Genomic DNA, 14281 nt, shown 5'->3' with positions numbered 1-14281 from the left:
ATGTCCTGTGATGAGTTGAGGAGTTGTTTCGGGGTGTTTATGAATTTTTCTTGTGTGTTCTCAGGGTGTGTGAGTACATCAGCACGCTGGAACACAGCCACTTCAGCGACGGTGCTGCCCAGCCCTCCCTTACCATCACCCAGCCACAGCAAGCACCCACAGGGCTGCACACAGACCCTGAGCCTGGGGAGGCTCCTCAGGCACTGACCCCCGAGCAAGAGACCACCCTCAGCAGCCACCCTGTCATTCAGCCAGTTTCTATCCAGGATCTCATCAAGGACAGCAGTAAGGGCAGAGCCTTTGACTTCCGCGGAGGCAGTCTGCTGTGTGGCACCAGTGCTGCCAAGGCTGTTCTCACGCTCTCCACGCAGGCTGACAGGTAAAGGCACTGCTGCCAGGAACCAGGATCCTTGTTCCCAAAGCAGTACCAAAATGGCCCTTTTTGTGCTGCAGTGGGTCTCATCTGTGTTCGTTGCAGCCATTTGCTTCAGCTGAATTCCACAAGAGAGCTGCGTATTTGCCACAACCAACAGTTTCTAAAAGACCTTGGGTTTTTTCATCTCTGCAGTCCCTGAAAGTAGTGAGCTGAGTATGTCTGTGCACAGCAGTGAATATGCCAAGCAAATCAAATGCATCCTGAGAGTGGTGGATTTATTTCTTGCATGTAAATTGATGTGATGTATTCAGTTAAGCAAAGTAAAGGGGTGTCTTGTCCTGACAGGAAAGGACTGGTTGACAAGGCCAATGTCAGTCAGAAAGCAGCTGCTTCTTTCAGGGCTGTGTGGACAGATCATCAGGCTTCCCCAGAATGTCCAGAGGAGGAAGGGAACCAAGTATGGTCACAGAATGTCTGTCTTAAATGTCCTTTCATCATGGTCTGCCAACTAATATTATTTCTGCTATTTTTTAAGCAGCCCAGGCTACAGTTGAAAAATTCCTGGGTTTGCATCCTTGCAGTTACCTTTTTGATCCAACTGACATTTTTTGTCTTGATTTCTGCCCATAGGAAGATGTTATGTGTAAATTCAGAGCCAAAAGTAATGCATAAACTGCTTGTAGAAATTTTACTCTGGGCACATTTACAATACGTCTTGGTTCTGAGGATTTGAGAATAGCAATACTGTAATTTTAATGATGCTGATTTCATTTCTACCCTTTTACTTAAGTGCAAATGTTTATTAGGACTTAATCTCTTGTTTCTTAGGATGATAGAAATATTTTCATGACAAGCAATGACAGAAAATCATATTTTTGTCAAATTCTGTCTGCATCATATGAAATTTCACTGTCATCTCTGTGGAGCTTCCCTCCAGTGTAACCACATTTACTGTTTTATGTGTACAGATTTTAACTGTTAAATCCTAAGAACCCATTGCAGCTGAAAATAACAACTCTTGCTTGTATTTGTCACTGTTTAACCAAAACATAGTCCCACAGTAGCCACTGTTGAAAAACTTAACTCTACCCCAGCTAAAACCAGCAAAATATTTCAAAATAGCAATTCAAGTACAGTAACCTTAGGTTTAAGACTTGAATCAATTTATTTTTCCAGTTAGGTTGGTAACTTCAGATGGAGCAAACTGGTATAATGCTAAAGTCAGTGAAGCTATGATGATCTGTGTTGTGAGGACTGGGCATGTTTCAACTGGATTTTTGATTTCTGGTTCATGAATGGCTTATACCATTAAGGTAACTTGAAAAAGTGGCTTTCTGTTTTAGTGCTGTAGTTGAATCTTGAAAGGATTCTGGTTGCTCCCATAGCAACCTACTTTCCACCCTCCAATTAATAAAGCTTCTGGATCAAAGTCTTGCTGCAGCACTGTATAAATAAAAAAGCCCTCAACAGCCCAATGTGTCACAAAAGGCACATACAGAAGCCACAAACAGATAGTTTTCCTCTTACATACACATTTAAGTCTGCATCTCATGAATTTTTCAGTTAGATTCTGTTCTTTACCTACAGGCTTTTTGAAGATGCTGCTGACAAGTTAAACTTGACGGCATTGGCAGGCTTCCTTTACCAGCTCAAGAAGGCTTCTCAGGCCCAGCTTTTCCATTCAGTCACAGATACAGTTGATTACTCACTAGCAATGCCAGGTAAATCACCTGAAGATCCCGTACAGAGTGTTTTATATACATGTATTATATATATGTACTGCTTACAGTATATTATATACAGAGTGTTTTATATACATGTATTATATATATGTACTGCTTACTTGCTTTGTATTCCTACAAATTATTTCCAATTGAAATTTCAAGGTATAAATAAAAGCCAGTATATAGTCTAATATGATTTTTCATATTAGAATTGTGAGAACTTTTGAACTGATTTTGTCTTTAGAAAAGATTGAGTGCTTTTTTTTGAACAGGGACCACATCCAGACCTGCTTTGAAACACATCACAGGACATTCATTTGGTTCTTGGACTTTGTGGGTGTTAATTGCCTGCCAGTATATAATCACAACTCTATTTTTGAACCCAGGCCAGTATGGAAACTCGAGTCAATCTAGACTTAAGACAGTGGATTTAGGTTTGACATTTGATAGTAGGATAACCTCTGAGGTGTTCAGGAAATGGGTGATAGAGAACAAAGCACACAAATGAAGAATGTTAAACAAAGCAGTGGGATTTGTCCTGCTTGATTTTCCCCAACAGAGTAGAGCATGTACCTCACAGTACAAAGCCTGTAAATTGTTGTTTCCATCACTGTCTCAAACAGAGCAGAAGAGTTGGACACAAAGGAAGATAACTTCACTTGAATTTATACTATGCCTGTAGAAGCTACATTAGTCATACAGGTTTTGTTCTGTCCTGTGGCAGACACAGTTTTAATCTGTGTCTCCAATTTAATTGGTTTCTTCTCTCCCTGAAGTGCTACTTGTCATTTTCTCAGTATGACACTTCAAGTTTTTGGGTTTTTTGGTCGTGCTTGTCTCCAGACCTTAACATTCATACCTCTAGTTTTAATAAATAGATTTCCTCTTTTCAGGTTATGTAGTAGTCAATCAACAGTAGTTTTAATACTGAAATTAAAAGTAAGATAGAGGAATTAGGTGCTATTTTTTATTGTAAAAATTATATGTCCCCTGATTACATCTTTTGTTAGAGATAAAAGCACCAGTATATTTGAAATGAGAGGATAAAGTGTCTTTCCAAATGTTGTAAGAGCAATGGAAGATGAATCCCTTTCAACAGGAAATAACAAGTATTAGTTACTTGTTAATGTAATCTGACTGGGGAACAGAAAAGCATTTTCTCACATTCTATTCTTTGTATCCTTTGCTTAATAAGAAATATGAAATTAAGTACCCAAGCAAAAAAATTTGCAGTTTATAATCTTTCCTGTAGATGTCACCAAAACCTTTCATAACTACCATTATGGGTCTTAATATCAATTATTTAACTCCTTGCTAAATTTACTGTACTACTTTTCCAAGTCTTTGTCTTTCATATGTTTGCAAAAAAGTGATCACTTAAAGCATGTTTAGTAAACTTTAAACTTGGGTCCATCTCATGTCCTTTTACCTTTTTACCATGTTTACCAATGTGTTTTACATTGGTTTTGGGGTTGTTTTTTCTTTCTTGCCCCACTAAAGCTTGCCAATAATCAAAAACTTAATCATTTAATCAACAATTTCGAATTCCAGTTCAAACATTTAGCAGTGGGGGAGCAGCTGATGCTTAGCTTCCATTTATGGTTGTACTTCCTTGTAGGTGAAGTCAAATCTACACAGGACAGGAGAAGTGCACTTCACTTATTCCGACTTGGTGATGCCATGCTCAGGATTGTAAGGAGTAAGTCCCGCCCATTGCTCCACCTCATGCGCTGCTGGAGCCTGGTGGCACCTCACCTTGTAGAGGTAGGAATGGGGGACAAAAATGGAATGTGTGCACCAAGTGACAAAGCTGAAAAAGATGGAGAAGGCTTGATAGCTCTTAAAGTGTATAACAACCTTCAATGTTGTCAAATCTGCTCTGTGTTGTATACACTGTGTCTTGTATTGCGATACTGCCACCAAGGAGTGTGCTTGTATGTGACTGAAATGGGCAGGGACAGGGTGTTGGACTTCTGCAATATGATGCAAGTTGTGTCTGGTGAAAAAACTGAAACCACCCCAATGGGCTCTAAGGGACTCCTCCATCTGCCTATATTCCCAGTCTGCATCCTTGCAATCCTTTCCGTAAAAGGATGTAGGTCTTCTTTTCCCGCATAAAGCCAGCTCAGCTGCTAGCTTTTGAAGGAAAAAATGGTCACAAACTCCAAACAAAAGACAGTATTTTACACAAGTTCTGTTCTGTGAATTTTAGTATTTATTTATTTTTAGCTCTATGTGTTTTTAATTGTCAGCAAGCTTTCATACATCTGTGGCCCTCCAGGCAGCTCAGATCTCAGTCATCTGTTTCCATGGCAGTAGTCTCCTGTTTCCATTACAGTGGGGTCCCTGGTCACATCAGCGGTGAAGCTGTTTTGAAGGTTCAGTCATACAAAGTGCTTACTTCCCTTCAAAGTGTCTGACTAAAAGTAAATTCTTTGCTTAGACACAGTCTAATACTTCTCCTTTGCCTGCAGGCTGCCTGTCACAAGGAGAGACACGTGTCCCAGAAGGCTGTCTCCTTCATCCATGACATCCTCACCGAAGTGCTGATGGACTGGAACGAGCCTTCTCACTTTCACTTCAACGAGGCGCTTTTCCGCCCCTTTGAGCGCATAATGCAGCTGGAGCTGTGTGATGAGGATGTGCAGGACCAGGCAAGTCAGCTCTTATTAATGTATCTGTATCTGGTCTCCATGCCCATAGGAATGGTTTCCAGACTGCACTTGGTCCACCTGAGAGTGTTTCCCAAATTCCCTTTGAATACTGCCCTTTAATCATCTTCAAGGAATTGGGACTGCTCTGCCTACCTAATCCAGCATTGTGGCAGAGCACAGAGACAGTAGACCTGGCTTTAAAGTAATTAAATAAAGATTTTCTACTAAAAATTTTTAAAGAATAAAATAATCTAGATTGTCATAGTGAGGTCTAGGAATGTTTTTAAAGACATTCGCGTGCCTTCTGAAGATCCATCAGTAGATTAGTTCTGGTTTTTGGCTCTTTTTCTTTTAACCCCTCCTTCACTGGCTGCAGGTGATCACCTCTATAGGAGAGTTGGTGGAAATGTGTTCTACCCAGATTCAGTCGGGATGGAGACCCCTGTTCAGTGCCCTGGAAACCGTGCACAGCAGCAGCAAGTCAGAGGTTAAAGAGTACCTTGTAGGAGAATACTCTATGGGTAAGAACTTACTGTGCTGTTTCAAATGTGCTTTTGATTCCCTGGGGGACACAGTAACTAACTCAATATATTTAAATGCCCGAACTGAACAGTGGCACTGCAACACTCCAGAACTGTACCAAAATACCTGACTTACTAGTTGGGGTGGGAAGGAAAGCAGACATATTGTTCTGACCTTTTATCCTCTGCATTCTAACAAATTATTAGAATGAGAAAGAAATGCTTCAAACCTACTCGAATAATTTTGAGCAAGACAGTAGCGCAGTTCAAAGTGCTGAACTTGACTGAGTATTTGTCACGGTCCTGCTGGAGAAAGGACTGTATCAAAGCAGCATGTCTCTTGTGGACTGTCTTCCCTATTGTATGAAACCTATTGCTCTTATATATCAGGGTAATTAATGTGATAATCTAGGCCAAGTGCTTGTCCAGACATTTGATCACAAGGCTTTCAGATTCCTAGTGCTATTACAGACCACATTTCTGTAAGAATGTGCATCCCTCCCAGAGACATTTGCTTTTATAGAAACGTGTTAATATGGGAAAACCCATTTTTTCTGTTCTTTTGCCCCATTAGAATGTATGTTTAAATGTGACAAGTCACATGTAAGGGATGTGTTTTTCCTCCTAAACTTTGTCATTGAGATCTGTTATGGTTGATGGCTGAATGCCGATGTATACAGCTTTTGAAGGCTGATAATCTACTTTGAAAAAGTGAGACTATCTTGTTACTTTATAGTCTGAATAGTTTTCTGCATGATTGATGTCATCTTGGCAATTATCAAAAACTAAACCAGAAACTAAATAGAAACCTCCACCAAATAGAAGAATTAGCTCTTGAGTTCAAGAATTCAAACCCGCTCTTACAATTTGAGGAGGCATAAACTGGTATTTGTCATAGACTGGGCAGAGGAGGGAATCTCTGTCACTGCCTATGAAAGGCTTCATGAGTTGCCCAAAGAGCAAGAGAAGGTTTTACTTTTAAGATCATTTCTGTTTCTGCCCAGAATAGAAAAGATTCTGCAGATTCAGTTAAATTGTTGAAAAATGGTTAGAGAATTATTTTTAAGGGGATGTGAAGAAGAGTTCTCATCTTGTTATCTCCACAGGGAAACGCCAGGCTCCAGTGTTTGATGTCTTTGAAGCATTTCTAAACACAGACAACATCCAGGTCTTCGCCAACGCTGCCACCAGTTATATTATGTGCCTTATGAAGTTTGTCAAAGGACTGGGTAAATATTTTCCTATTAAACCATGATACATCAAGCTTGATCGTGCAGAAGAGGAAAATTCAATTATGTAATGCATAGCATGGTAGGAAAGAGAGGGGCAGTGAAGATGTTGCATCCAGAATGCTTTAAAAAAATAAAATCAAGACCAAGGGACTATTTCTGGAATATTTTTAGTACTATCAGTTCTTCGAGTTTTTATAGCTGCAAAGATGCATCTCACTATTAAATGTCTACTTCTTAATTTGATCTTAGTTTACACCGAACTTGCTTATATTAATGTAAATAATTTTTAAAAAAACCCTCCAAGCCTATAATATTGCAGAAATGGCCTGGCATTGTGCAGAGACAGCATGGAGTGTTTGGAACAGAGCAGGGCACGTTTCACACCGTGGGCAGCAGAGACCAGGCACAGCATGTCAGGGTGACCCTGCAAAATAATTTTCATGCTTCGCCAGCCTTCAGAACAAAGGCAAATGGTGCTGGGTCGTTCTACCCCTGTGCTGGTGATCCATGGCTTGCCTTGATCATTAGAATTTGACACTTTTCATTGAACTGTGACAATGTTGGGGGTTTTTTTGTGGATGTAAATTATAAAACTTTTAAATAGTGGTAAACTGGGGCTTTTGGTTTCTATATGAATATTAATTCACAGAGATTTCTAGCTCTGTAAGCAACTACTTTTGATTTAAATGAAGCACCTAGCTGCAGCAGATCTACTCTTTAATGTTACTCTTGTCTCATTGAGCTATTTCACCATTGATTTCAATGGGTGGAAGAATTCACCTTGTGATGTAATTGTAGTTATTACTACAAAAGAGAAATAAACTTACATGTCCACTACTAATAGAGGGAACTTGTGTTTCTTCTGGAGAGCTTAAAAGCCTATCGTATATTTCTGTAAGTTTCTCACTTTTATGAGATAATTTGACCCTATTGTGGTCACATATCAAAAAGCAAGGTCTTTTTTTGTATTAAAGGTAATAGGACTATGGGAAACATCAGCAAATGCAATACTATACTATGTGCATTTTATTGTAAAACTAAAGGATTCAAATTTCACTGGCTGACTTGGCTGATCTCAATAGTAGGCAAAACTTTAAAATACATTATGGAGAGAATAGTTAAGAGAATAGAAAAAAACAAATAAATATAGTGAAAGGGGAACAAAGTAGGATCTAATGAAAGAATTTAATATTTATCTTGTGCTTTTTATGAGTGGAATAAGGCAAGAAAATGTTAATAGGCATTTAGTCACACTTCAGATTTGGCACTGAATGGGAAGTGCTTGGCTAAACTGGAAAAATGGTTTTAAGCCAAGTATTCTAAGGTGGGCAGAACATTAGCTGAGAGGAGACAGGCAGACTGGCAGACAGGGAAAATGATGAAGTGAATGGAGTTATCCAGACAGGAGCTCTGCAGCAGGATGCCTTGGAGCTGCTCTGCTTATTGAATTCCTCTAGTGAAGCTGTCCGGAAAGGAGCAGTCTGCTGATGTAAGTTGGGAAGATCAGCAATAGAGAGGCACTGGAAGCTGAGGATATGTGTTATGCAGTTGAAACTGTGAGACAGTGATTACCTGCATTAGACAACAGAAGGAAGTGTAGTATACAAAATATAAAATGATGTATTTAAGCAGTAAATAAACTAATAGGAAGAACTTGTGGTAGAAGAATTTTCCAGGGCAGTGGGGTGCAAATGAATAGAAAAAAATAGTGTAGTAATTAAACAAAGGATGAATATGAGCAAGTCATTCCTACACCCATGGAAGAAAGTGGAATGGAGTTAATATGACAGATAATACAATATATGATTATTAGAACTCCCAAAGACTCTGCTAAAGAGATATTAAATAGGCATATGGTTATTAAAGCATTTATTAATATAAAAATTTGTGTACAAACTATGACCAGTGTTACTGTATTGCTTGTGTGGACGTCACCTGGTTATCATCTAAGAAGATAAAACAGAGGGTATTTTCTGGATTCTGCTCAGACATTAGGGTGTAACTGAATGAGATAAGAAAACTAATGTTCTATTTATTTCTTTCCTTCTGTCTTTCCCAATGCTGCCTTTCCTGTCCCCAGGGGAAGTAGATTGTAAGGAGATGGGTGAGTGTGTTCCAGGATCAGGATCTGCATCTACAGACTTGTGCCTTCCCGCGCTTGATTACCTCAGGAGATGTTCTCAGGTATGATGAACAATCTTATACAGGCACTAACCTGGCCTGGGAAGCACTTCTAACCTGCAGGCTTTGCATCAATCATTGGATGATGTGCATGAACCCAACAGAGTCTGTGGTGACCCTGATGGTAGTACCCTGCACTGCCAAATGGACAGTGGTAGCCTTAGGGAATATCATACCTTCCAGGCCAGTTAGCGATGGGAAAACCGAGGAGATAAAAACACTCAGACCCAGGGAGCATGTGAGAAAATGTGAATGTTCAAAACCTTGTAGTAACATTATTCAAAACTAAATTCATTCTTAATTAAACAGTTACCGCAAACAGTGGTTGGAATAAAAGACAAAAAAAACCCCAAAAAACAACAAAACAAGAAGTTAAGAATTCTTATATTTTAAGAACAACAGCTTACACCCTCTGAAATGGAGAAAGAGCTTATTTATACCATGCAAACATATCTGAAGCTCAGGACAAAACTTTAATAATTAGAATGCTGACATGTTTCCTATAATCTCCTTGCACACAGCATATATTCTTATCCAGGGTTATCTGGACAATTTTTGCCTGATTTTATGGTCTTATTTGTATTTCTGTAGCAGCTGCAGGTCTTTTTGTTGGACCCAGGCCATGTTTTTCTGGGTACAATACAAAAGTGCAACAAAGGATACTATCATTGCTGAAAGTAATTAATATCTAAGTTCAGAGATAATGGGTGGATTCATCAGACTGAGAAAAGAAGGAAAGAATAAGGCAACTCAGAATAATAAACAGCAGACATACCAAAATGAACTTGCTATCTTGTTCATCTAAAACATTAGTAAATATCTATCTATATATCTAATGTATGTTCTGCCCGTACACTATTTGTACCACATTGCTATTCCTCACCCTTACAAACTCCACAGTGAGGGAGAAGTATTTTCTCCTCTTTAAAAGCAGCAGCCATTTATACCTTGTTATACCTTTTAACTTGGCAGTAAAAGAAGAACAGGAATGACTAAAAAGAAATCTTGTCTGTATATTGCAAATACATTATTTACTTAGAAATAATTAATGATTAAATGCTGGTAGTATCCCTGCAATAGGACGGCTAACAGAGCTTTGTAGGTCATAGATGGAATCAGTGAGTTATAACGTTTGCCCTTCACAAATGAGAAGAGAGCAGACTTCCATCTCAGAAATGTGTTATTTAGATTATTGCTCTCCCTCTCTTTACCCACAACTTTTTACTTGTTAGGGAATGGAAGACTCCTGGCCTTTAATTGTGTTTGCATACCTTTTATGTTATTCTATACACCTATGTTGTATGTGATTGCTTTTACAAAGTTTTGTATGGGTATTTATCTTCTCTTTTTTTCTCTCTCCTCTTCTCCACCGTCCCAAGTTGTTAGCCAAAATCTATAAAATGCCCTTGAAACCCATCTTCCTCAGTGGCCGGCTGGTTAACTTGCCCCGAAGAGCACAGGAGCAGTCAGCCAGCAGTGAGGACGGGATTGAGTGCATCCTTTCTGACTTCGATGATGACACTGGTAAGTGCATTGAAAGTAGTGAATGCAGAACTGATCAATTGCTTCTTCAAATTTTGCCAACTGCTGAAGCACAAAGGAGGGAAAACTTCATAGTTTATTGTTTCCTTGTTGTCTACACACACCCAGATTGGAAGTTCAGGTCCTGTCACCTTCTTTATATAAAAGATAAAGTTCATTTATGGGAAAAATACAACCCTTCTCTTAGAGCAAGATAACAGTATTTTGATTAACAATTATTTTGATTATCCTGATACTCATAACACAAACATTGTGTATTTCTGAGAACTAACACAAAAATACTTTCTAGACCACAGCTGAAGTAAAGGAGTTAAAACCTTTTGAAGTCGGTATTGGCAGGCCTGCCTTTAACAGAAAAAAATACCAGTATTGAGTTACAGTCTAGAAAGATAAAGAATCATTGTTTAAATGTTTCCAAACTTAGGTCCTGTGGTCTGTTGAAATAAACAGTGAATTTCTGAAGTCCATAAAAAGCACTGTGACCTCCAGAAAAACAAGCAGCATTTGTCTCCTGATTATTTGTGTGGTTTATATGGGTTGTGGATTAATCAGGTGTTGGATGAACCAGAGTGTGCAGAGCCAAGCAGTAGAGGAATGCAGCCTTATGGCTTCTGGGCTCAGGAGACCTTTACAGCAGTACTTTTGAATATGTGAACTACTGACCTGTTCCAACCAGGCGGCCTCTGTGAAGAGTCAGCTGCAGTCTGGCAGAAAGCAGGCTCAGGCTGACTCCAGTGCATTTCATTCATGTGCCTCACCAGACTGGCCCTTGGTACCTACTTTTATCTAGACTCTTCCACCTCATGGATTGTCCTGGTCCTGCTACCCTGGATAAAGGAGAAAAAAGCTGCTCTCTGAAACTAGAAAGTCACAAGTCCTAGTTTTTCACAAAACCTCCTTTTACGTCTTTCTGTGCTGAGTTTGGTTTGATTTTTCTCAGTGGATTTTAAGATACTCTCCTGGAATGTAGGAGACCCAAGTCATTGAAGCCTCTGCTTTGAATCAGACTTGGAACTTGACCTAGGGTCTCCCCACCTCAGTTGTCTACTGTTCTGAAGTGACTCTGCCTGTCAATCTCTTGCTGTAAACAGAAATATCACCCTGCAGCAAATAAACCTTTTGGTTCTTTTGGTTCAGCTAAGCCCTGAGACTGCCACCCAATTTGTTATTTACATAGCAATAGTGTTAGAACATTGCTAGGCAAACTAACTTTACAAAGACACAAGGCAGTCTTTACCTGCCACACTAGTGCTCAAAGTCAGTAGCAGGATGAGGCAAAATGTTTTAACCTACTTTGCCATATTTGCATCATATTTTCATACTGTATTTGATTTCATGCTGGAGTCTTCAAGAGGGTGTTTTAGAGATATTCAGTTGTCCCAGATTAGAAAATCCATATTTCATTCTGAGTCATTTGTGCTGTTTCCTTATCCAGAAGTTCATTAAAGTCACTGACTCAAAACAATGTCACCATACATATTGCCCTCTGAAAGTGGTGTGAAAAAATAAAACATCAACCTAGTTACAAAGTCATGATTTCACTGTTTTTGCTTTGTTTCTCAGGAAGATTCTTGCAGTTAGCAAGCTCAGTGAATCTTAAACAGAGTTCCCTCCTGTATTGCTTTTAGAACATATTTAGCCACCAAGCATCATTAAGATACAGACTACATCAGCATAGCTAGCACTAGCAGAGAAAAGAATTTATTAGTAAGCCAAAGTAAAATCTATTTTAGCCTAATAAACCCATAGCCTTTTAAGGTGACTTTACTCAAGAGTATAATGTGCAAGATCCTTCCAGTTGTTCATATTATCATGGGAAACTAGAAAATATTTAAAAGGGTTCTGTGAAAAATTAAAGGACAACAATTCCTAACCATCTTCAAAATTATGAAATTATTGAAAATTATTGAAATTAGTTGTGTCCCATAATCATTTAGGGGATACCTGTTTGCCAGTGCAGACAAGAGCTCACCTGTATCCTTTCTGCTGTTCTGGCAGTTGTCCAGCTGTGTGACCTCTTCAATATCTAAAGATGACATGTGAGGCAGCCTGATCATACCTCGTGAGACATTTTTACTGTTCAGTTCTGAGTACCAAGTAGAGCCAGTTAAATTATGGCTAGTCTCCTCAGGAGCCTTACTTTAAGGCATAACCTAAAGGAGTACAATCTATCCTGGGCAGCATTTGCAATGGTAATGAGATATGTTTTATTTATATATAGTTTTGTGGGATTTTTTTACACAAGGTTAAAGAGACTGAGCTAGTAGGAATAGCAAAGTATGACCAGAACAAGGTCTGCATTGATGAGGAAGGATGGGACAAAACACAAACTTGAAAGAAAGGGAGGGAAAAGGAAACCATCATCTCAAAAATGGCTATTGTCCACAATCATTACATTACAACAGTAAACATGCAAGAACCATGATCTTTAAGGTACTTAATTTATTAATTTCCTTCATTTCTGAGGGCAAGTTTCACCCGTGTCAAGCAGCATCTTACTCATGGTTTTTAATCTTTCTTTCTTTACTTGTAGGCCTTATCAATGTCTGGATTATTCTGCTGGAAGAATTAACAACTGCCATATCCAACTGTCCCCGTCAGCACCAGCCTCCTACTTTGGATCTGCTCTTTGAGTTGCTGAGGGATGTTGCCAAGACACCTGGTAATGAAAGGGCTTGATAAAATGTGAGCTAGTGGAGTCCTAGCCAAACCTTTTAGACTCCTAAGCCACTTCTGTAAAGCATGTTACTTGTGTTAAAGCTGCACAGAGACATTCTCTACTAGAAAGGGATTTTCTCAGAGCTGATAAGTTGTTCCATCATTCTTTTGTCATCATTCTGTTGACAAAAGGCATCTTGTAAGAGTGTATTGAAATTGCACCATAAAGAGGTATGGTACTCTATCCATGTCCTAGCCACAGAAAATGTTTGCTTTGTGTCTAGGAAATGGAGAGAGAATATTACATAATTCTTCCCAGCACATCTGCTGGGAAAGACTGCAGGTAAACTGTTGGCTAAATGTACCTAATAACTACATCCAAAACATTTTGCCACTCTCATCCCACAAAAAAGTTGCAGAACCTCTTTCTCTCAGCATTACCTCAGGCTTCAGCTTGGAACAAGTTAGCAAATTTACTGAGCATGTAGGCTTTGTAAGCAAGTCTATACAACCCTTATTGTGTTTATTTTAAGGACCAGGATTTGGCATTTATGCAGTTGTACATCTTCTTCTTCCCACGATGTCTCTTTGGCTCCATCGCAGCCATGGTGACCATTCTTACTGGGATGTGGCCTCTTCTAATTTCAAGCATGCCATTGGCCTTTCCAGTGAACTTGTAGTGGAGCACATTCAGAATTTCATACACTCAGGTATGTCACTGCAGTGTCACATCCACTGTCATCAGTGCCATGTTACTGAAGAGCTGCTTGGGAGGTGGTTTCATTGCTTTTTGGTTGCTCAAGCACAAAATAGGAGAAAAGTTAAAAATTTCTGTTTGGGATTTTTTCTTCATAGGTTTTAGAGTTATGGGGAAAAAATTGTAAGACACTTATGGAAGTTATTTAGACCAGGCTCCTTCTCAGAGCAGGGCTATCTTCAAAATTAAAAGATCATCATTTTGATCATAAGGAATGAGAATATCAGAAACAGGATCTAAGATAATTTCTCCTGTACCACTTCAATCTAGACATTTTGTATTGTTAACTTAAAAAGGATTGTTCTTATTTCAGCTTGATGCAATACATGTTTCAATAGCCGCATAAAAACATTTGGGTTTGCATATTCTCTGAATAGCAGTAAGTGTATCAAGACTTTATTATAAGGAAAAGGCAATAATGTTAAAACCAGCCTGTGTTTTTTCCTTATAGATATTGGTTATGAAAATATGATCAATACTATGTTGAAAGATCTTTTCAAGTTGCTGGTAGCCTGTGTAGCAGAACCAACAGAAATTATTTCCAGAGTTGGCTGCTCCTGTATCAGGTAACCCAATCTGTTCACTCTTAGCATTTTATTTTAAAAAGATGTCTATGTCTTTGAAGAACTTGTGGAC

The 14281-nt window shown here is 39.0% G+C and overlaps 1 protein-coding gene across 4 annotated transcripts in view; it reads left to right on the top strand.

Moving 5' to 3' along the window:
* ARFGEF3 (ARFGEF family member 3) overlaps window positions 1–14281 on the top strand; it is an 87366-nt gene that overhangs the window by 57313 nt on the left and 15772 nt on the right. For all 4 annotated transcript variants that reach the window (XM_063390279.1, XM_063390278.1, XM_063390277.1 and 1 more), the window contains 11 exons: window positions 65–379; window positions 1964–2097; window positions 3719–3864; window positions 4575–4754; window positions 5131–5275; window positions 6382–6504; window positions 8588–8691; window positions 10068–10212; window positions 12764–12892; window positions 13422–13598; window positions 14097–14211. In XM_063390279.1, coding sequence (XP_063246349.1) covers window positions 65–379; window positions 1964–2097; window positions 3719–3864; window positions 4575–4754; window positions 5131–5275; window positions 6382–6504; window positions 8588–8691; window positions 10068–10212; window positions 12764–12892; window positions 13422–13598; window positions 14097–14211 — 1713 coding nt within the window. The remainder of the gene's footprint in view (window positions 1–64; window positions 380–1963; window positions 2098–3718; window positions 3865–4574; window positions 4755–5130; window positions 5276–6381; window positions 6505–8587; window positions 8692–10067; window positions 10213–12763; window positions 12893–13421; window positions 13599–14096; window positions 14212–14281) is intronic.

Source organism: Prinia subflava, chromosome 2, assembly GCF_021018805.1.
Source record: "Prinia subflava isolate CZ2003 ecotype Zambia chromosome 2, Cam_Psub_1.2, whole genome shotgun sequence".
Classification (NCBI taxonomy): domain Eukaryota; kingdom Metazoa; phylum Chordata; class Aves; order Passeriformes; family Cisticolidae; genus Prinia; species Prinia subflava.
The sequence above is the reverse complement of the archived record's forward strand: the minus strand, read 5'-3'. Positions and strand labels throughout refer to the sequence as shown.